The following is a 24024-nucleotide window of genomic DNA, read 5'->3' as shown; positions in this document are numbered from 1 at the left end:
CAATAGGTTCACATTAAGCTGAGAAAGTGACAACAACAAACAGCATTAAAATGGGAGTCGATACAGATCCAAACTGACAAAGTCAAAATCTTAACAACACATGACATCGATAAAGATACCGGGTAGAAAGTCAGCTCTGTCTTGTTTGAATATTAGAGAGCTGTGCTACCAAGGGGACTGCTTGGATTGTTAGGATTAGGGTTATATCGGGTTGTTCGGATTCTTTCAACAGTGGCATCAAGTAGTGCATGCACATTTTATCGATTCATCAATTGTCAACCATTTTGACATTCTGACAGTATTTGATGGTTCCAGCATTACAAATGTGACTTTCAACTTCTCCATTTTTTTTTGTCTTCAAACTTATATAATTTTGAAGAGATATCCACTCAACAATCTACATATTTCATTTCATCTCATATTCTACTTCCGCTTGTCCTCACTAGGGTTGTGGGGGTTGCTTGAGCCTATCCCAGCTGTGATCAGTCAAGAGGCGGGGTACACCCCCGGACGGGTCGCCAGTCCACCACAGGGCCAATCTACATATCTAAAGCAATTACAACAACATATATCAGACTGAGACTGACTGATGCATTGAGACGTGAGCTTTCATTCATCCAGTTAAAATGCTGGGTGAGATATGGACTATCCCCCTGCATTGGGAGGACGCACACCAACCTCGCACACGGGGTAGCCATCAGTTTGAGTAATGCTGAGCAGACAGGTGGAAGATAATTCCCATTACTCACAACGACACGAACCAAGTGTCTCCATCTAAGCAGGACTCATGTTGAGTCACTTCACTTGAAGTCCTTTGGGTTGGCTGGCTGCTAATGAGCCTTCCTGCTGCTCCAGACTCCTGCAGGAAGGCTTATACAGTCCCATTTATGAAGCAGCTGCTGTGTGAGTTAATGCAGGCGCATGATTAAAATGTCTACATTCTGGCCAGTGCAGAAACAATTCACTGGACTTTGTGGGAGGATGAGATCAGGCCAGTGTAAAAGCATCAGCGTCATATCAAGGTTTATACATAATATGAGGCAGATTAATTCTCGAAAGTAGTGCTCAATAGACCCATAGCAAGGAGCACACCTTGCATGGTAATGGACCACCAAGGAACGTTTAAAATAGAGGGGATTGTTTTCTGACCGCTTTAGGGAACTAATCAATGTCTTTCTAAACACACTGTATGTCTCAATTTATAATTCATTCATGTTGGCAGTCATCACTAGCTATGTGTCCCTCGCTCCTTTGAGCTATCAACAATGGCTATTATGTCCCTGTCAACCTGGGAGCTGTGGTGTCTTGATAGTGGGAAGGGCCCGCCAACTCATAGGCTCCGATGAAACGATAGAATGGCCAGAATGGAGCTGCACTACGTCTTCTTTTGGCTTCGTCACAGTATGACCTCCAGCGTGCTCTGGAATGGATTGTAGCTCAGTGTGAAGTGGCTAGGATGAGAAATCAGCATGTCTAAGTCCTAGGCCATTGCATTTTTTTGTGGAAGATGGTGGATTGTTTCTACAAGTTTGGGGCGAGTTCCTGCCTCAAGCAAAGGAATTTATGTTTCTCGGGGGTGTTGTTCACCAGGATAATGGAGCAAAACATGGTTAAGCTAGGAACTTGGACATCTGGAAGGAGCTCAGAGTAAAGGCGCTGCCCCTTGGCATTGAAAGTGGGCAATTGACGAGGTTTAGGCATCTGGTGAGGATGCTTCCTGGCTCCCCTTCGGTTGGAGGTTAATCAAGTATGCTAGTGCAACACTGTTACCCCTGGATACTTTGAAAGCTCAACAAAATCCAGAGAAAGCCAGAGAGCCTGGCATTACCTCTGGCTGATGTGAAAGTCAGTTTAAATGCAGGTAGAGACTGGGAGGCAAAATCCAAGTATCTTTACTGGTTCTGCTGCTTGATTTCATACAAGGTCGTGGCTGAAAGTGTTTTGTTTTAAAAGGTGAACAACATAATGTAACCTCTTCCAGTGAAACAAGTGAGTTTTTTCTTCTTAAAAGTCCATAAAAGCGACAGATGTTGGCTAAACTAATAGTACTAACCCGAACTACATGCGCAGCCTGATAAACATGAGCGTTTATGCCATAAAATTTGAAGAATTGATCATTTCTTCTGTCTCTGGAGTGTCTTTTCACAGCTTTCCCAGTAGCAATGAACTACACAACCCTGTATGCATCTTTTTCCTTTACATATTTTTACATACCTACACACACGGTCAATTAACTGAAGGTAACTGTCATGAAAGGAAATAGTTGATAATTATGAAAAAACTCCACTCCTACAATTACAATTTTACTTTATTGCCAAAATATGCATATGCAATCTTTCCATAGAGATATTAGTAACACAAAACATGATTTGTAGAGTTGAAGGCAAGACCTAATTAATAAATTAATTGTCACGGATGCAAATGAACTAAACTCAGACTCATGTTACGTTATCCTGCTCCTGAAATACACGGTTAATAAAAAATGTGCAAATTTAATTCATGGATTTGTAATGGTTTAAAAGTTCAGTACATCCCAGAAGCAACTATTAATTGACTCCTAATTAGGATTTGACACAGCATGCTTTGTATACTGCGTAGCACGACTATGTTTGTGCTGTGTTTCAGATATTAGCCATTAATTTTTAAAGCTGTGGCGCTATATCAGTCATTACCTTTACTTTGTCTAATTCAAGATGTTGAAGCTGACGCGCCCAACACTCACAGCATTTTGTATTCTCTGTGGGTTGAGCACCCAAAGTGGCTCTCGCCCAGGGCACCCCGCCATTTTTAATCCCGTCTTGGAGGCTACGGTAAAAGGCCCTGCGGTACCCTTGAATGCTCTTACGCACACACGGAATAAACCTGACGATGCTGTGCTTCCCTCTGGCTTAGCTACAATGACTTATCACGGTCATGTGCTTTAACTTGTCAGCGCTACTATTTAACCCGTTTGCCCAATTTGATTCTGAGCCTCAGGTATTCTCAAGCGAATATTGCAACTAACCTAATTGGCATTCCGTGCACACAGACAAGGCTGCTCCATAATCTTTTGTGCAAGGTGGTTGTGAGTAACTAGACCACTAGCCTACAGCTAAGTCTCACTGCTGCATACATATCCACGTGTAAAGTGGAGAACTCCATACTATGAAATCTCAGCACACAACCCTCTCCTTGTCTTTGACTAGACAAGGAGGTGCTGCACATTCTGACACATCACACAGGACGGCTTTGAGGCCATCTTGCAAGTCCTACCTCAAAGCGCTGAGAGCTGACTTTCTTCCCCTTCTTCATCCAGGTAATGCGAGGTTTGGGTTCACCGACTGCCTGGCACACGAACGATGCCACTCCTCCTGAAATCCCCGTTTGATCGTCGGGGGACTTGATGAAACTGGGCATGCCTAAGGGAGAAAGAGTAAGAGTAGATTAGGGCAGGAAGAGGGTAAGAGAGGATAACCGGAATCACATACAAAGCACTGACAGAGAAACAGCTTCAGGGAAGTTACAGGGATTTTACATTTCTGTGTCTGCTGAAAGTCTTGCAATAACAATACGCTGCTTCATGCCTGCAGCCACACCTATTCAAATACAGTGATCGTAAAATCAGCCAAGCCATCAATCCCCTGGAAACTTTAAAAATCTTCTTTGAATCCATAAATAAACATGTATTGTAAACCAACACTGGGCCATGATAATGTACGTCTGAATGTTGCGCATGGATTATAGTGGTGTTATAGTCTGTTTGCTGTCAGGAAACCTGTGATGTGCAAAGGAACAGTTAAAACTGGGGCAGTCAAAAGTCTCAATTTCTTTAAGGTCTGACTAACACATGCTCACGCTCTGATTTAATTCTTGGCCCCGCCCATAGTTTGGGAAATCAGGAAGTGATGCAGATGCGACGACGTGTGGTTGGCAGGCAGAAACAAACTTCCTCAAACAGTCGTGGCTATACATAAAAGGTCCCGTGAAGTGCAAGCTCAGCACCGATCCCTCGCCAGATGCTTCTCCCAACAAGAAAAAAAAGCCACCCGCATTCACTGTCAACCCGAAGAGAGCCACCACAGGAGATCCAAATACCACCCGCTAGCGCACAGTCGGCACAGAGAACCCTCCTCCCAAACAGATAAAAAAAAAGTGATTAATTTGTCCGATTTTTTTGACATACCTGGCTAAAACAAAAAGGCCATGCAAGCTGGGGTGTAAAAAAAGAACAAGCAACTTTAAGGTTTTTTTTGTTACTAGAATATGTATTTGTCAGTACCTGAGGCTTTCTGAGATTCACCAGAGCTTACTAATGTTTGCTCTTCTCATAAATAAAAGAATATGTTACTGTTGTTTACCAACCAGGCGTATACATCTGAGAAATACAAAACAGAACACTGAATAGCTTTTTTGCTTTGTAAAAGTATGCAGTAGCAAGCACGTTTTTTTGTAGAATCTGGATTCGGATAAATTATGTGGTAGATAAAAGTTCACACACTCTTCTGTTGACCATGACATTTCACTCTCCTGTGCATGCGCCAGTTACTTACAGTATATTCCAAATGTACGTGCCCCTTTGGACTTTGAACACCTCTGCGAGGCACTGGCTGATAGGACTGGTATAAATCAGGCCGTGGGAGCTGAAAACTCTTGACTCTTGACTATAACCAGCAAATGTCCGCCAATGTCAACAGTTTTGCTTTGCTGTGCATCACAGAGGTAAAACCATCACGCTGCACCCCCTGCACCAGCCTTGTCTCACACGAACTATAAAACAATCCCTTAAGTTTGCAAGTAATTCCACAATCTATCAAACTAATTATAGCTACGCAAATTATGTTATAACATTAATTGCAGAAAAAGCTGACAGTGCTGAAGATAGATTGCATTCCTCTTAAGATAGTATCATAGAGTCAAATTGGGTAGTTGGTGTCACGGAGCTAATCATGTCTGATGGTATTTCTATTTCTGGCGAGTCCTATGCATCCACTCGTGTGCTGAAAGCGCAGGTCATTGTTGGGAAGAAGAGCCAGCCCTGTTAACACACCACTGTAACACTCACAGAGCTCTAGGCCTCTTTGTTCAAGACAGGCTACCAACTGGACTTCCTCACCATAGACGCCACACCTTTAATTATCACGGAAAGAATTCTAGTGCTGCTGTTTTTCTCGTTGGAGGCCGAGGAGGCTTCTTGAATGTAGGGTGTGATGTTGTTTGTGTGGAGACAGACCGAGACAGCTGGATGATGGTTGAAGCGTGGGTTCTTGAAGGCATCAGTGTATTGTAAGTCAGTCACCTCCCTCTGACTGCTGCCCACAGATTGACCTCTGCCAGCATGTCTGCTGCTATAAGAATGTGTTTGTGTGAGGTAACTTTGAAAAGCAGCATGAGCCAACAATCAGTCTTCTCACAGTATACACCCTGTCTGACTTCTGCTTGTGTGTTGGTGGTTCGCACCTCCTTTCCATATGATACCCAAAAATACCATTATGGTAAGGCCACCCACATTTACAGAGTAATCTACCATGATGGTCTAAAGTTCGGAGATGTTTATGGACGATAAAGATTCTTCTTCTTGATTCTGTCAGTTATACAGAAGCAGGGACAGATCTTGAGTTGGAGAAGTTGGAGAGATTGTAGCTCAAATGCTCCTGGTTTGAGCCACTTGATGCTTCTTCTTGAATACTGCTGAGGTGCTCTAATGCTAACTGATGTGTGTCTGCTAACAGCAGAAGTCGAAGAGTACATACCATGAGTCACTCTTTCATACTATAGGACTATAGAAAATAAGTTAACATGTAAGAGCTGAACCAACACAAAGGGTTTTATCACATGTTTCAAGGAAGCTGAGAAGGTCGGTGGAAAAGAAGTGCGTAGATCATAATGTTATTCTTTTTAAATGCTTTTTGTTTTTAACCATGGTTTCTGTTGGTCTCTTAAAACTCTCTTAAAAAAATCAAAAATCTTATTAAAATGATTACATAAACACTTCAGGGTAAGAGGATTTTACTCAAAACCAGAAGGCATTACAGCAGAAACGAGTGTTTTAGATTAATTGGACGGTAGTAAAGTAAAGGGCACACATTTCATAACTCAGACACTGACACTCGTCTCTTCGCCACACTCCCGCTCTCTGCTCAACAGCCTGCAAGTAGCTGAACTGAAGCAGGGGAGTACAGACAATGTAAGTAACTTGTAATTTTTCAGCTCTGCATGAAACAAGCCTTTCACTTGTATGTGTGTGACATTTTCAAGTGTATAAAAAACTTCACACACATACACACACACATAAATTCAAGCTGCCTCTGGGGCACTTCATATTGCTGAATACGGACTAGTTTGCATAACTTTGGTGGGTTGGTAGATTGCTTGGATAATCAGAACGTCACCTGGAATAGGTCAGTAAGAGATTTGCTCACACAAACAATTTACTGACATTTACATTACTGGCACACACACGCACACACACACAAAGTCGGGAAAAACAGCTATAGCTATAGTGTGGATATAAATGGTTTAGCATCTGCTAAATGCCAACTCCTCCCAGCTCATTTAGCAGATGATCTTTGAATAAAGCTTTTCTCACAGAGGACATGCATGGCTGGAGCCACAGAGGAGACGTTTTTTAATCTGTTTTATTTTTTTTTTCTTCAGATGGGAGCTGGAAACACAAGTTGTCTCTCTACGCATGCATTTTTTAATCCAAACGCTTAGAAGAGGTTTATTTAATTATTTTAAAGAAAATCTGAATGTCTTATTAATATATTTTCTGCATAATGGAAATATATGGTTCTGCCTTCAGTCAGTCTGCAGACTTTTCTGTTAATTGATAATTCCAGTGGTGTGAATGTCAGTGTGAATGGTTATTCGTCTCACTGACTTACCTCTGTAATTACCTGGAGACCCGTCCAGAGTTTACACATGCCTGTCTCCCATTATTAATAATGACCATTAATGTGATAAGACAAGTGGGTATATGATAGTATGTGGTTTGGTGTGTAAGAGTATGGGATGGGATGAGATAGGATGGGACAGGGCAGGATAGGATAGAGTGGGACGTGATGTGATATGATGCGATACCATTGGATAAAATATGACATGATACAATACGATACGATATGATATGATAAAATACAATAAAATATGATGTGATGTGATGCGATGCGATACGATACGATACGATACGATACGATACGATACGATACGATACGATACACATGGACAAACAGGACAATAACACCTATGCAATGGAAATAATCAGACATCAGATCAAGTCAAGTCAAGCATTCTTTTCATTGTCATGTTTCTATCCGTAAATCTTGGAATAATCAGTATCAAATATATTTCATATTTCATTTCATTTCATATTTCATTTTCGAGGCATGTGTCCACTGATACAGAGAAAACAAATACAAACAAACAAACAAATCACAACCATTTCGTTGTAAACCGATACTACACCGAGTTCAGATGACATATATCGATGTTGTTGTAAACCTGCTACAAAACCTGGCCTGGCACCTTTGTCCGTGCATAATTGGTTCCTCACAGTTCAGACCAACCTTTTTTACACCAAAATTCTGTGACTGGGCTAAGTTGGCCAGTCTACCATGGTAAAATAAATAAATAAATAAATAAGCTGACTAATGACTAATGTTTGTTACAATTGTTGTTAGTTTTTGTTTCAAGTATGCTAGTTCACTTATGTGAAGGAGTTCTGCAATATTCTTTAATGTCTACCTTGGCTTCTTTACAAACTTATTCAGTGCTCAATCCAACACCGCCATCTCAAAGACTTAGTCCCTGCTCATTAAATACTCTTAGAAAATATTTCAGTGAAATGTTGAAAGCCACACTGCTGCCAAATTGCAACTGAAACCTCTTTCTACATCCAGAAACACAATTAAGAGGCAATTTGAAGCAGGGAATCAATGAATGGAGTGGAGACGGCCTAGAGTGTCCTCATCAATTATAGAAAGGCCTCTTAAATTCTTCTAAACTCATTCTACATGTATTTATTGAGAATAACGGCATGCAGCTGTATCCAGACAAATTTGATTGCAGTACCATATGTATGGGTAGAGAAAGAGAGTAGTGTCACCCCTTTCTGGCTTTCACACTGGTTATTGATTTTTTTGTTTTTAAGAAAATTAACAAAAATGACCATGCCATTCTGTGGCATTCCGTGCCCACCTGTCATTAACTAAACCATCAGTGACACTGACAATATTGTAGCCTGTGTAGGTGATCCAGGTTATGTCCATCAAATGTCTGTGTGGCCAAAGAGACTTGATAAAGAAATATTTTTTTGTCTACTCCTGTGCCTATATACACTATACATGTGCGGTTACACGGTTACATATTTCACAAAGAGAATTCTTGTGAATACTCTGAAGGAGCAAACCAGAGAGGCTGCTGCTGACCTTCTGAAGAGTGTGGTACGCTGGCTGCACAGCAGCTGACAAAAGCAGCAGGGGGTCATAAGGTCAGCTTAAAAGACTATAGGCTGTCCTCTCTCTCTCCCTGGACGCCACTGCCACCTCTAATTGCCTCTCCAGAATCAGGAGATCCATCGATGAAAACCTCCATCCCAGACACCACCTGCTCAGCCTGCTACCCTCCAGATGGAGGTACAGGACTTCAAAACCAGGACAGACTAAAAAGAAATAAATATGAGCCACTAACTTTTCCCCAGCTTCTACTTGACGTATGTAAAACTAACTATACAGTTATCAGGCATAACATTATGACCGGAGAAGACAGGAGAAGGGAATAACATGGTCAGTCTTGTTATTATAAAATGTTCTGCTGTGAAACTTTTAGACCTGGCATTCATGTGGATGTTAGTCTGACCTGAGACCAGACCTGTCAGCAGTCATCCCCAGCAGGCTGCAGCCTCACACAGGCACACACACACACAAAAACAGTTTAGGAACAACTCAAAAAACATGACAAACAGCACAAGGTGTTGACCTGGCCTCCACATTCACTATATCCCAAACTCATGAAGTATCTCTGGGATGCTGGAACAAACCTGATCCACAGAGGCTCCTCCCATCTTCCCATAGGATCCAAAGGGCCCCACTAACAATATCCTGTTACCAGACACCAAAGGACACCCTCAGAAGACCCATGTCCCTTCTCTGATGAGTGATAAATGCTTTGGAGGCACAAAAGAGACCTACACAATATTAGGAAGGTGGTCATAATGTTACGCCTGATCATTGTCTGTGGAATTTCATCATAATATCAGCAGTTTCCTACATGTGCAATATATTTAACTTATTACCTAATGATCTATGACTTTTATCTCACCTCGTTCAATTTATTTTTCTGACAGAACACCGCAGACATTTCTATTCCAAGTGATTAAATCTGGGAACAAAAAAGCAATGAGGTGTGGGTTCCTCTGCACAAACATGTCACACTGTAAAATTAACAAAAGAACCTCCCAGTTCTCAGCAGCATGTTTGAGCTAGATGAGCTTTTAACGATCAGCTGAAAATACAAATTGAACGCTTTTGTTCAATAGGCTGCAGACTGACAGATGATTATGTTTCTCGTATGTAAATAACTTTACCACACAGTGAATAGCAAACCTAACTCCGTATTCTTGTCATGGTATTGACTTTTGAACATTTCCTGTTCATGTTTTGAAAGTTTCTTCCTTGGTGTTTTGTTTATTCCTTTACATCCTGTGTTTCCTTTGGTTATTTGATTGGATTGTTCTTGTGTGCTCCACCCTCATTAGTCACCCTATTCTTTCTGTCAATTTTAAATGATTTGATCCAATTCTTGTTTGGGCCCTGCTTCCGTACAACATAACAATTCTAGTGTTAGTATTTGGGGCCATAGGTAGAAAACAGTTTGTTATTTAAGAGTGGATTCCTACATAAATATTTCCTTCTTACTTATTTCACATTTAATTAATCCCATGTGAAAAACATTATGTCAAGTATTTCAATGTTACAATCAGAGTTTAGTAGCTGAAGGTTGACGCTAGTCAAGGAAATAACAAAAATATAATTTAAGAAATAAAAATTAATAGAATCTAGAATGATAAAGGAAACTGGTTAGTGATTTAACCAGTGGCGGGCCGTGCATTTCCCACCTAGGCCTTCAATGCCCTCCAGCTTTATGCAACCAACCGCCCCCCCCACCCAACGGGACTGGGGGGACTGAAACGGCACTGAAAGTCACTTTTCCTATAGAACACATCTAATAAATAATGACGTCAATGATTATTATTTATTACTATTTTAAGCGATGAAAATATTTAGTTTCATTTTCTTCTTCCTCCTCTTCTCCTCCGCTCTACGATGGGTGGAGCTCCATACACACAAACACACACCTACAGCCAGAGTCATAGACATATAGATATATATATGTCTATGCCTATGGCCAGAATGCCAGAAGAAAACCAGACTACTGGGGCTAGTGTGGTGTTGTAAACCCATGGGAAACACTGCCTCTTAATACGACTGTTATGACACCAAGGGTACTGCTCCTAGTTAGTGGACTGAAAGTGGCTCCTTTTCTGTAGCTTCTGAGTTGTCCGACCTTTCTTAACGATGTCCATCTTTTCTTGAAAAGTCCCTTGAAAATGTCTTTGACAGTAAATCCAAATCCATTTCTTTTCCCCCTTCAGCCATTGTGAGGTGACAAAACAGATATTAAATCAACTATATCTTTGCTCATCCAGCCCACAACAGATGCAGTTTGCTATCTCTGGCTGGTCACTCTATGACTATCCAATCAGAGGGTCTGAATATGATGATGTCACCATACGCCTACTAGCAGGCCCTGGTATCCTCATCTCAAAATCTGACTGGTTAAACCAACAGTCAGCATTTATTTCATGCTGCAGGGCCTGCAGAACTGATTCTGAAGGCCTCCAGGCAGATTTCTTTGACCCTAGCAACAAAAGAATGCTGAAAAGAATGTGATTGGATAAGAGCTTTTAAATGAAAATACACATTTGGAAGCACCCAGGGGAAAAGCTATCAAAGGAAGTCAACAGACCTTTAGGAGTTATTTATTAGCTATTCAAGGAAAATATAATTCAGATATTTTTTTTAGGCCGGCACAGAAGGCCTTGCAGGCCCTGACGGCCCATCACTGGTTTTAACATAGCTGCATCCAAGAATTGTACGCTGACTGCAAAGGCTTCTATTTTTGCTATATCTGGTCCACATGTGAGTAAAATCTAAAATGACCTAAAATTAATATTTTAATACTTTCCATAGGTCACAACTTTTCCTCAATAAAGCTACTTCTCATCCACCGAGTATACAGCTTGCTGTTTCACGTCTCATTGTCACCCACTGCAGCACACTTGTCTTACAGGCCCGTTTCTCATTTGGATTCCACTATTTAATGGTGTCTAGGCATGCAGCCAGGCAGTCAAATGTTGCATGAGGTGGAATAAAGCTGTGTTTCAGAGGCCATTCACAATGACAAGTGACAACAGTTTCACACAAAGTGTCTTCTCCTCACACAGACTCATTAGGCTGTGAAGTTGAGAGGGAGCAGCCATGCAAATCAACCTCTGATAAGTCAAAGTGACATAAAAACAATCTGGATTGCCTCTCTTACTAGCCTCCACCCGACTAGTGGAGAACCTCTCATGGAAAGTTTCTTAATAACAAGGCAGACTTGGAAAAGGGAATCAATTTGGGTGTAGAGGTCAGCAGAGTTTGCCTCTAGCGGGAATAAAACAGTGGTTGCCTGAGCTAATAACAAAAGTAAAATACATCCAATATTGCCTGGTACCATGTTCAAAATGGGATCAACCCTTTGCGTCTGTCCTCATTCAAAGTAGAGAAAAGTTAGACTGATTTAATTTAGAAGAAAGTGATACAAACAGTGGTCCTGAATAAATTACTGAGTGCAAGACGCTCGAGAAAACGTTTTGGGTGGTGGGTGCATGTGCTTGCATTGCATCACATAAATCTTTGCTATGCTTTAATTATATTTGACTAAATATTGTATGTGCCTATCAAACTAAGTTAGCCCAGCTCTTTCCACAACCCTTACCAAATCAAGGTAACAGGGAACTAATGTTGGAGAAGGAAATAAATTGCATTTTGAAGATGAAGATTGTTGAATGTTAGCAGTCATAACTGGAAACTGTCCTAGTTTTCACCCAGTTTCACTATTTGTTTCTTATTAGAGTAATAGGGTTGGATTTGTGAAACTGTTGATAACACAAATGTAGGATAAACTTTAGGTATCCTTCCATTTAAAAAAAAATGATGAAATTATCCCATAAGCTGTGAAAAGCAATCATTTGCAAACAGAAATGGAGTACTTACTTTGCCTATCAAGAGAGCACACTCAACAGAGGATAAGGGGAAGAGCAAACATTTGCTCATTGAGTTTCACAGCACAACTCCCCTGCCCTCTAATTCAGAGAATCCTGCCAGTTCCCCAGGGCCGCTTTCTGACGGGCCTGTCAGCGCAAACTGTCAACCCTGTACCGCCGGTAACTTCCAGCTTCTGTGGTGTAACAGAGTGAGCAGGAAGAAGTCTGGTACTTGCTGCACGGAGTGAAGACGTAAAGTGCCTCTAAAGAGATCCCTCACTGCTTTCACACCTCACAAATACTATGGAGCTGAACCGGAAAATGCGCCACAGCACCGTAATCCTAACATTCTGGATTTTGCTCCTTTCGTCAGACATTTTTCACAAAGTGGGCATACTTTTTGTATCTCAACCCCTGAAATTGAAAAGTAAACTTTACAGTCGATGATTTTTCATTCAAACCAACTGCCATCCATTAGTCAACAGGACAAATAGATTGCTCACAAAGTGTAATCTTGTAAAACTGATAGACACTAACCATTTTTTTATTCGACTGGTCCCCTGCACATAGAACTTCTAAGCCCATTTCAGAAATGTTGCCTATTTGTGCTTGTGCTCCTCCACACCCTCACAATGGGACACAGAGTCTAGACAGCCCTATCAGTTGGACGAATATAATGACCATCCAGGAGACAGCAGGTGGACCTTTTAATGCATCTTTTTGTCCTTGAAATATTTACACTTTCTTGGTCTGAGGGTGTAGAATTATTTTATTATATAACAAATGTCCAATGCTATTTCACATACTCACTGTACAAGAAATAGTTTTACACTGGTTCATACGTTGACATCATGTGCCCTGGGTGCTTTTATCATATTCAAATGATACTGTATTTTCCTTCATAAAGACAAAAGTGGCTAACTGCAGTATACCAACAGTAGACTCGGCTCATGACGTGGTAATCTAGAAGACAATAAGCAGTAGGCTGAATGGAGCATTGAGCAGCAGAACCGTAATATGCAGTTAATGTCACTGTAGAATAACATCTGAAATTAACTGAGAATGGATGACCGAGAATAGCCTACAACAATGTAAGGAACGTCAAAACAATATACTTGCACTTGAACCTACGCCGAATAGTCTAAAGTTTTAATTTTACGTCCCTGCTTTTCCCACATAATCTAATTTCCCGAAATAGCATCCAGCCAATTCTTAGTAATCTTTACTTCTGTTTGAAGAGCTGGGTGCAGAGACACTGCTGCCACTTGTATTTGTTCTTATAAATAATACATTGTTCTCCACTGCACCTTGTCCATGACCCGCAAAATTACCTCCCACACAAGTATGGTAGCAGTACCCACACGTTATATGAAAGCAGGGAGGAGGGAGGCAAAGAAACAGGGTATAAACTGATTCTATTTTGCAAATCATTATATGTATACCACCCTGGGGAGTTGCAAATCCATAGCCAAGCTGGTTCAGGGAAAGGAAGGTTACAGCTCACCATTCGTAAATGAGCCCTGCCTGGATGAGAACACAATAAATAAAGTTTACTTTTTTTTCCTCTTTTTTAATTTTTTTATTATTATTTATTTAATCAGTTGCATACTCGAACACTTGTGGAGTTTTCCTGAAGCACTCTTTATGAAAGATAGAAACATTGCCGAGTCAATAGAAGTTAGTAAGATTTTGGAACTGCAAAAGGGTTTGAATGGTTATCTTAGAGGTACAACTACCAAGAAAAGACTCACATCCAGGATATCGAGTTGCAGGTGTACACCAGAGAAGTAAAAGCCAGGAGAATAAACGGGATGTTCTACACCAACCATCCAAGGTTTACTCTCAGTGAAAGGGTAATAACATGAAAGCAGACCCACCAAGGTGGGAGTGGAAAAGCATATGGGCGAAGGGAGAAGAAGAAGAGAATAGACCCGTACAGGACCCAGTAACCATCCAAGAAAGGGTCTCAAGTTTGAAGAGCTGTACACCACCAAACCCAGTTGGGATATTTAAGGTTCCCCTGAAGGGAGCAGTTCCCTCAACTTCAGGCAGATAACCTACCTCTGCACAACATGGAAGCTCCTGATAGCCATCACAGTGGAGTCCTGCCTGCTATAAATATAGTGTATAAATGGGGTCATTAAAGGAAGGAAGCTCTGATGAAAACTAGAGGAGCAAAGTACCAGCTGTCAACAGAGCAATCACTGTCAGGCCAGACAGCTCAACAGGTGGATTGACAACAAGATTACAACTCAATACCTCACACATGAATCCTAGGATACTTGTCTATGCAACATCAACAGGACTTTTTCAATGGAGGTGTGGAAAACAACACTTGAGACCAATCTAAAGGCAGCTTTACAAGTCACCATCAAGTGCAGCATACACAAAAAAGACAATCTGTCCCTGTTGCTGTCCTGCATAGGCCTAAAACTCCTCAGTATAAACAAGAGATGTTTTGCGGAGATCCTCTAGAATGGAGCAAGCATCAAACTGTATGTGGAGATAAGTGTCACGACCAGGTAACAAATAAAGGGATGCCTGTCAGAATGGAGGGGATTGAACTACAAGAAGGAAACATAGCAGAGGTTGAGAAGAGATGCAGGCAAATGGAAACCACAAAGAAGCAATGAGGAAAGAAGTCACAGCCAAATACCTGCAGAGAGCAAATCCTGAGAAGTCAGCTGAATGCAAAGAACAAGATCCGGGCTATCAACGACTACACCCTGCTGGTCGCAAGATACCCCACTGGCATAACAAGCTGCCCAAAGGAGATAGAGGTCACTGTTATCAAGACAATATAGCTCCTCACAATGCACAGAGGATTTCGCTCCAAATCCAGCACCATGAGGTTGTATACTAAGCTGAAGGGAGGAGGCCGCGGACTAGCAAGCATGAGAGTCACAACCAGGATGAAACTACAAAAATCCAGAAGTATATCAGGATGACGCCCTCGTTGAAGTGCTCAGCAGATATCTGAGTCAGCAAAAACCCAAGGAAAAAAAATAAATCAGGAGAGGCTGGAGTTCACAACACCAGGCTGGACTCCAGGTGCAAGCTGTGCAAAGATGCCCCCGAGACAGTTCAGCACAAAACAGCAGGTGTAAGATGTTAACGGGAACACCATAATCAAGTCGCTGGTATAGAGTACAGAAATATCTGTGCCGAGTTTGGACTGGAATGAAATATTTAATCACAATTAATGGGAAATTAATTACAGTTAATACATTTTTAACTGCTCTAAATGAAGATTTTAATCCTCCTCTCAACATGGGTGCAAACAAATGCACTTTCCTTATGCTAATGAGTGTCATTATTTTAATGCATTACCCCTCTGCATTAATGTGGAACCCTAACTTTGACAGCTTTAATATATATGTATATGAATTGAGAACAGCACAAATAACACAACAACACAATGATACAAACACTATGTATCATTGTTTTTATTGCAAATTCATCATCCACTTCATTATACCATTAACAAACTGTACTTTAGTGGTTGGTGGTTACAAGCTAATAGTAGAACACAGTGCGCACAGTTATTTCAAAGAAGCCACGAAATGATTTGTAACTGGTGAAACTTTTACTTTGAATGTCAACTTCTTTATCAACTAATTGTTCATACATATAATTGGTCGTCACTAGCCCACAGATTTTAAATCATGTGAGCTGTGAGCTGCATGATTTTTTTTTTTTTTTTTTGATTAAACATTATGAGACAAGAGCAACCATAGGATACTGTAAGAGGTATGCAACTGTAGCATAACCGCTTAAGGAGAACTCTTTTGCTGTGAACAGGTGACATTTGACATACGTAGTAAGACAAGTTCATGCTTTTACACTGAAAGAGGCAATTTTTATTTGCACATTTCACAGTTTCATGCACTCTACTTAATTAAGATTCATTCATCCATCTCATTTACAACCTTTTGCATCACAGTGTTTTCATAAACTGTGCAATTCCTTGCATAAAATCAAGTGATTGTGACTTTTCCATAAAGTTTATCAGCAAACTATAAGACTGCCCCCTCCACTGACTCTGGGATGATTGGTTCCATCTCATTCACTTTGCTCTATAATTTCTACAGTCTATTCTTCTGACATAATATCAGTCATCTTTGAACCTATGGCATGGTCAGCTGAGCCCTTTAAGCTTTTCTGAAAGGGATTCTTAAGAAAAAAGCAATTTGTGACATATATTCCATGAATCTGATTCTGTTTAATCTGACTGTTTAGTATAGTTCTATACGATTTGGAGAGAAACCAAATTCTCCATGAGAAATTAATGCTTCTCATTTTCTCCAGGGTACAGAGGGCTCACAGTAGAAAGTAATTGCTGACAAAGCTTGCTGATTAATTCCTATCTGCTAAATTATAGGAGGAAATTATACAGTGTGTTCATTGCAACCATAAACTAACCAGCCCCGATAATGAACCGTTTGAGGAGAAACACTGCCCTCCAAGGACCCCCACCTCCACCTCTAAGACCCATAAGGCATCAGCCTGCCCCTACACACTGTCAGCTGTTCCAACACGCATGAGCACAGTGTTCTCAAAATCATTGTTGTTAGTGCTGCATTTTAACTGAAGCCGCTGCCTTTAACATGAGCCATACACCATAAAGGTATTATACACAGATTGTGCTTTGAATGATTGATACAAGTAAACATTGTGCAAGCTGCTACTTCCTGTACTGTCAACAAAATGTGGCCGATGCCTTACAGACCTAGAGCACATTACATTACCTCTTCTGTGATCTAACAATACATTTGGGGTTATGGTTAGTTCACTCTGGGGAAATACAAGTCATATTAAATCCCCTGCCAGCAATCAACAGTTACGTACATGAAAAGCAGGCATATTCCATTTCCTTCTTCGTCTCACAATGTTACGGGTTCTTTCAAGTCAATTGGGGCATTTCCTGTAACTATATACAGTAATATGCAATAGTTTTAGGCAGGTCTGAGCAGAAATGCTGTAAACTAAGAATGCTTTCAAAAATATCGATTGTTTTATCAATTTACAAAATGCATAGAGAGCGCACGGAAGAAAAATCTAAATCACATCAGTATTTGGTTTTACTCCAAGGTTTGCCTTCAAAGTAGCATCAATTCTTATTGGTACACTTGCAAAAAAAAAGTCAGGGATTTTGCAGGATTGTAGTCAGGTGTGTGACCAACCAATCATACCGAACAGGTGCTAACGCTCATCAATGTCACATGTAGGCTGAAACACAGTCATTAAGTGAAACAGAAACAGCTGTGTAGGAGGCTTAAAACTGGATGAGGAACAGCCAAACAACAGTTTCATGCCACAGGTGATACACTATGGTAAGACTGAGCACAGCAACAAGACACAAAGTAGTTATACTGCATAAGCAAGGTCTCTCCCAGACAAATATTTCAAAGTAGATTGGTGTTTCAAGATGTGCTGTTCAAGCTCGTTTGAAAAACCACGAAAAATGGGCAGAGTTGAGGATCGTAGATGCAGTGGTCGGCCAAGGAAACTTAGTGCAGCAGATTAAAAACACATCAAGCTTATTTCCCTTAGAAATTGGAAGATGTCCAGCAGTGCCATCAGCTTAGAACTGGCAGAAACACAGAAACTGTCTGGAGAAATCTGTCCAGAAGTGGTGTTCATGGAAGAGCTGCAGCCAAAAATCCATCCCTCTGACATGGAAACGAGGCCAAGAGACTCAGTTATACACGAAAACACAGGAACCGGGGTGCTGAAAAATGGCAGCAGGTGCTCTGCACTGACTGTAGCAGAAGGCAGTTGTTCACTGAAGGGCTGGAGAAGAGACTCAATAATGAGTGTCTGAAGGCAACAGTGAAGCATGGTGGAGGTTCCTTGCAAGTTCTACAAATAGAACTGGGGATTTGGTCAGGACTAATGGTGTCCTCAATGCTGAGAAATACAGACAGATACTTATCCATCATGTGTGCTGGAAGTGATGACATGGCCCCCACAGAGGCCTGATCTCAACATCACTGAGTGTGTCTGGGATTACGTGAAGAGAAAGAAGGATTTGAGGAAGCCTACATCCACTGAAGATCTGTGGTTCCAAGATGTTAGAACAACCTACCAGCCGAGTTCTTGTTTCATGTTTCTGTCATTTGTGGATAATGGCTCCGACTGTGGTTCACTGGATTTCCAAAGCTTTGGAAACAGCTTTGTAACGTTTTCCAGACTGATAGATCTCAATTACTTTCTTTCTTGTTTGTTTTCCTGAATTTCTTTGGAGCTCGACATGATGTCTAGCTTTTGAGGATCTTGTGGTCTACTTCACTTCACTTCACTTCACTTCACTTCACTTCACAGGCAGGTCCTGATTTCTTGACTGTGGCAGTAATCAGGCCTTGTGTGACTCGAGACACTGAATTCCGATGTGTTAAGTTATGTATAACAGGGTAGGCACTGTAAGTTTGAATTTGTTTCCCATAAATAGTAAAAACCTCCATTTAAAAACTACATTTTGTGTTTACTTGTGTTATATTTTGCTAACATTTAAATTTGTTTGATAATCTGAAACATTTAGGTGTGACAAACATACAAAACAAAAATAAGGAAAACTGCAAACACTGTCCATACTGGATGCATGTGATCCATATTTTAAAAGTAAGTAAATAAGTAACCGTGTAGGATACTAACAACAAATATAAGCCAGTAAGTATTATATTCGCAGACTGATTATTAAATTCATTAAATTGAAGTTTTTTCTAAGCATTAAACTTGATTTAATTTTGTCTGAAATAAAAATGAAAATGAGTTTAGCCAAAATACAGTTTTAAAGTCGTGTTTAAACTTAAAATATGGCACACACACACACACACACACACAGACACGTTTACAAACATGTTTCTCCTTCAGAGTCACAGTATTTTCTAAGTTACAAAATTACAAAAAAAATATGTCCATAAAATATTATATTAATATTATTTGATATTTTCATTAAATTAAAAACTATCCAGTTATCGCGTGGGACAACATTTTATTTTATTTTATATGTTATACTGTTACATTTTAATTTGTTAATATAAAGAGAAATGCAAACAGTTTTTTTTTTTTTTTTGTTAGTTTTTTTTTTATTTCAAAAGCAAGTGAAGAGAAGTAAGCAGCATCACAGGTGCCAAAGTTGGTGAATCAATCCCTGGCCCTCCAGATGTCAGGTGGTCCTGGTGTCCAACACGATGATGATACACGCTCAAATCCTGACATATTTGTAGGCGTCCTCCTGCTCCACTGGTCTCATCTAGCAGATTCCAGCAGAGGAAAAGGTAAACCCACAAACAGGTCAGGAACAGGAGGTGTCCCCACATTCAGGTGACCCCCTCCTCCGCTGTTCTCTGACTCGCAGCAACTAGCGGAGGAGAAGGTGTCCCCAGATGTAAGTAGCCCCCTCCTCCACTGCTCTCTGACTCGCAGCAATCAGTGGAGGGGAAGGGGAGGGGAAGTGGGTAACCTCCTGCTTGAGCTCTGAGTTGGATTCATCTAGAAAGATAAGATGAGATAAAACTTTAACAACAGAACAACAGTGCAAAACACAAAAAATAGAACAATGTAAAACAAGAGAAACTATAGAACAGTAAATATGTTAAAGTACAAAAATATTTACCGGTGAAGATGAAGATGTTAAACTTTAAAACACCAGTATTGTGGGGCCGTATGTAGGGTAGGTTAAAGTTCTTCCTAACGCTGTGAAAAACTCTGTGATGGTGCCAGGTTCCTCGGAGTGTTTCTTCAACTGCTTCTTAAAAGAAGACACAATCAAGTTTTCAATATATGGATCCTTTAAGGACATAAGCACCCCCACAATTTCCTTGGAGCAGTGCAGTGTTTTACGTAGGTCCTTGAGAATGGCCTTGTCCACTTTCTTCAACTTGTTTAAGTTGATATTTAAATCTTTGATGTCGACCTCATCCCTGATTTTGTTGAACAGCGACTGGTAGATGTCATCTAGGGAATCTGTAGCGCTGATCAACTCTGACTTTTTAAAGACCTGTGAAATCAGGTCCTTTGTGACACTGCTCACAAATACTTCTTCCTTTGGTCTTGTGTCCTCTTCTGGGTTGTCCTCAAATGTAAAGGCAGACACCGAAGCTGTGTCTTCACCAGATGTGACCTCTGTATCGTCAGGCATCTGTGTTGGTGCCAGAGGTGACATTTTAGAAACTGTCTTTTTGAAGAATGTCTTTATCCTGCTTGCTAGAGACACGTTGCGGTCTGGAGCAGGTTTCTCTTCCACACGTTCTGCGACATCACTTTTTATAGACTCCAGATCTTCTCGGTCTTCTTGGGTGTGTCTGGGTGTGGAAATGTCTGGGCTGCATTTCAGCTGCAGCGGTTGATGTTTGGACATCACTCTTTTCTTTTCTGTGCACTCTTGCAGCATTTTGATGGTGCGATCAACCATTTCATCCACTGTTAGTAGAGCAGTGGTGTACTTTCTATATGGATTCGCTGGGTACATGCGAACGAAGTACATGGAGCTGACACACGCTGCTGCTGCTGCTTCTTTGACGATGATGCTCGTCAAAGGGTGCGAGCTCTCACGGCAGACCTCATCTGGAACGTCCAGAGCTTGAGCGAAAGCTCGAGGTAATGCGTCCCCCAAACTAGACGACAGGTACTCCCAAGGTTTAACTCCTGTCCTTGCGACTTCCGCCAGCGTTGATTGTACAATGAGCGCCATCATGTTGGTTAGCAGCTCCGCCAGCATGTACCTTGAATAAATAAATAAATTAATTTATTTGTCAAACAAACGTATAAAAATATGTAACCATTTTATATACAAAGAAATAATGACTACAGAACAACAACAAATAAAAAGAAGGCAATAAATAATAACAGAAACATAGCTCATTTGTTTGAAAAAGAAGAGATGTACCTGGTTTCGTCATCAGGGTTTCCTGAGAGCAAAAGAGCCCACTGCTTGGGTTCAATCCATTTGAAGAAAGAATCCACAATGGGGCGGATTGTGTCCACTGTAGTAGGAGGAGGGTCCTCTTCCCGTGGACTGGTTGTTTGGTCCATGGCGTTGGTTGTCTTTGTTGCCATATCACTCAAACTTGGTTTTCGTCTTGAAAATGTCTTCTCTGAACAAGGTTAAGTTATCACAAACTGTCTTCTTAGTGTAATGAATACTAGCTGAATTCAACGGAATCTGTGAGCTTTTGTTTACCCTCCGGAATGCTGAGGTACCATAGGACTGTGACATCATCAGTTACTTCCTGATGGAATGTGACATCATCAGTGAGGGCCGGGAGGACTTCATTCCATTCTATCCTGAGATCTACCTATCTACAGTGTCTATAAAATCAATAATTAAATAAATAAAAAGTCTTGGAAAGAGATTTTCATAAAATACTGTGAATGAATTTAAAATATACTATCTGAGTCAAAAACAATTTCAGAAATTTGAGTCAGAAACACTATATAAAATGCTAAAAATACTGTGTACTAGTCACAACTTATGACAAAATATGACAGTTATTTCTGTTTCATTACCTGATAAATGTACTTTATATACCCTACACTCAATCACATCAATTGTACAATGTTTAAAGCTCTATCCATCTTTGTTTTTTTTAATATTCTAAAAAGAAAAATTAGAAACAAGACCATTACAAAAATAGCCCATACTACCTTTGCAATGTACTGGTCGAATGAGATCAACATATTGGGTGCATCACTCATCAAACAATGGTCAAAAAGTAAATATAACCTAACAACCTACTGAAATGTTTTGTCATACAAACATCTTAAAATCCAATCATTTACAACTGAACTTTAGAAAGTCGTCACTTCTATGAATAAGGTCGTGTTAAACAAGGTTTTACTTCACTGGCTTGTACTGGTTCTCATTGTAAACACAGCTGTAGTATTTACCAGAAAACGTTCAACTCACTTCTACATCTGTGTTGTTTAGTTTCATAAGTCTGTGTGCACAAAAACAAACTGCTTGCAACTTGCAAACCCACTGGAAAGCAGCGTTGCCGCAACGCCCATTAGCATTTACTCAATCAAGCCATTGTTGATCCCTTGAACACAACAGATAAAGACCAATGACTCCCAGATTCTTGCCACCAACCGAGGATCCGACCCACAGTTAACAGCTGAAATAATGCCGCTGCTGTCTGATCGTTTTTAAGTTGGAAAGCCGATGGACATTGACCTTACAGCGAAATGTTCATATAACGATTTCATTTCAAACAAGGTGTTGATCTTATTAGGCCTCTGTTTAAAGAAGTTACTTTGTGATAAACATTACAACATTTTACTTGTTGTTTATAACATGAAAATAGTATTTGTACATTTTGACATTTTGAATCTTCTGTAGTCTGGAATTTTACACTTTTCTAAAATGTTGAAAGCTTTTCTCTTCTTGACTAAACTAATATGAAAGTCCTTCTTTCTTCATTGTCAGGCTCAGGCTTTCACCTTTATACTTATTTAATCTTGTTCTGATAAGACCTGGTCCATTATTGCATTTACCAGGGTCTGGTCAATGCCTGCAGATGATTTTCTTTTTGTCTCCAAACCCGGCCATGACCCCAGCAGTGAGTCAGTGGTTATAATGTTGTTGACCTTTTTTCCTCTGTTAACATTAATGGATGCAGTGCGTAGTCAGTACAACGTCAAAGTCGAGTCGTGGCGACTAGACATATTAACAGACCAAGGGCTGAGACTAAACTAAAGTTACTCTTTAATGGTTGTAACAATTTTAAGCCTTTTACAAATCTGTTGTGATGTGCTCATGTAACTCCACATACTACTCAGAAAGGTTGTGTTGAATTTCATCTGTATTTTTAATGATGTTATCGTACTCCTGGGGAATGACTCAAGAGTTTCTCACCAACAACCTGTTCAAGTTGTTTAAAATCGCTCATTCAGGAAATGATAACTTACAGTTTTGTGTATGATAAAGTGTTATGGTAAGTGCACATGTAGTGAACGCAATGCCAGCCATTAATGTAGGAGTTTAGCCCAATATGCAGCATTAATTAGTATTTGTTTGCTTTGTAAGGATGGGAGAGATCTTGGGCACCATGTAGGAGTACAAATGGGAGGGTTGGTGACAGTGCAACAACAGTGTGTTGAGCTTTGTGTGTGAATTTGACTACTGTGGAGGAACTCAAATTGACAATAAATGTGAGGCCTGTGGAACAATCTAAACCATAGGTCTTCAACAGGGGGTTGCAGAATCTTTGATTAGACATTTTTTATATTTTTCCTGCACAAATTGAAATTTCTTTCAATACACATTAACATGAATCCATATATCCATAATACTGTTAATAAATAGCACTAGGCTAAGTTTAATAAAGAACACATATAGTAGGTAGGAGGTCAGACATTGTGTTGTTTTTCCCGTTGTTCCTGAACTGAAAGCATCCCTCCCGTCCCCAAACCCGTCTCCCCTCAAACCCCCCAAACACACCGAACATTGCTTTGTAGTTAAACTTCATGAGACATTACATTTTAGGTTTGTGGCAACTTATTCTGCTTCATTCATTTAGACCTCATAAGGAGACACTTTTGTCTGCCATGTAGTGGTAGAGAAGGGTCAGTGTGCTTGTTTATTTATGCTTATTAACTTTTCTAGTTTGATATGACATGCAAATTTAACAAACTCATAAGAACTCGTTTGAGGACATTTCATTTCATAGTTTGCAATCCTGCTTTTGCAATAAACCGTTTTATATTTTGGGTCACGTTGGTAACTTAAATTGTAATAT

At 40.3% G+C, this 24024-nt stretch overlaps 2 protein-coding genes across 30 annotated transcripts in view; both read right to left on the bottom strand.

Annotated features, from left to right (window-relative positions):
- The window catches only part of ptprfa (protein tyrosine phosphatase receptor type Fa), a 211834-nt gene that overhangs the window by 134930 nt on the left and 52880 nt on the right, over positions 1-24024 (bottom strand). For all 29 annotated transcript variants that reach the window (XM_047588233.1, XM_047588235.1, XM_047588241.1 and 26 more), the window contains exon 3: positions 3253-3398. In XM_047588233.1, coding sequence (XP_047444189.1) covers positions 3253-3398 — 146 coding nt within the window. The remainder of the gene's footprint in view (positions 1-3252; positions 3399-24024) is intronic.
- On the bottom strand, positions 19006-21743 carry LOC125009965. The gene is made up of 3 exons (XM_047588260.1): positions 21174-21743; positions 19902-21009; positions 19006-19777 (listed from the first exon to the last, which is right to left on the bottom strand). The coding sequence occupies exons 1-2, from the start codon at positions 21341-21343 to the stop codon at positions 19926-19928; spliced, it is 1254 nt and encodes a 417-aa protein (XP_047444216.1). The 5' UTR covers positions 21344-21743; the 3' UTR covers positions 19006-19777; positions 19902-19925.

The sequence above is a fragment of the Mugil cephalus genome, chromosome 6 (assembly GCF_022458985.1).
Source record: "Mugil cephalus isolate CIBA_MC_2020 chromosome 6, CIBA_Mcephalus_1.1, whole genome shotgun sequence".
NCBI lineage: Eukaryota > Metazoa > Chordata > Actinopteri > Mugiliformes > Mugilidae > Mugil > Mugil cephalus.
This window is presented reverse-complemented; position numbering and strand designations above follow the sequence as displayed.

What these genes read in the sequence shown, in the direction of transcription:
- LOC125009965 (XM_047588260.1), bottom strand. Translation starts at nt 21,343, where the DNA reads ATGGCAACAAAGACAACCAACGCCATGGACCAAACAACCAGTCCACGG. An exon ending in AACCCTGATGACGAAACCAG is followed by an intron (nt 21,010 to 21,173) that starts GTACATCTCTTC and finishes TATTTATTCAAG; the next exon opens with GTACATGCTGGCGGAGCTGC.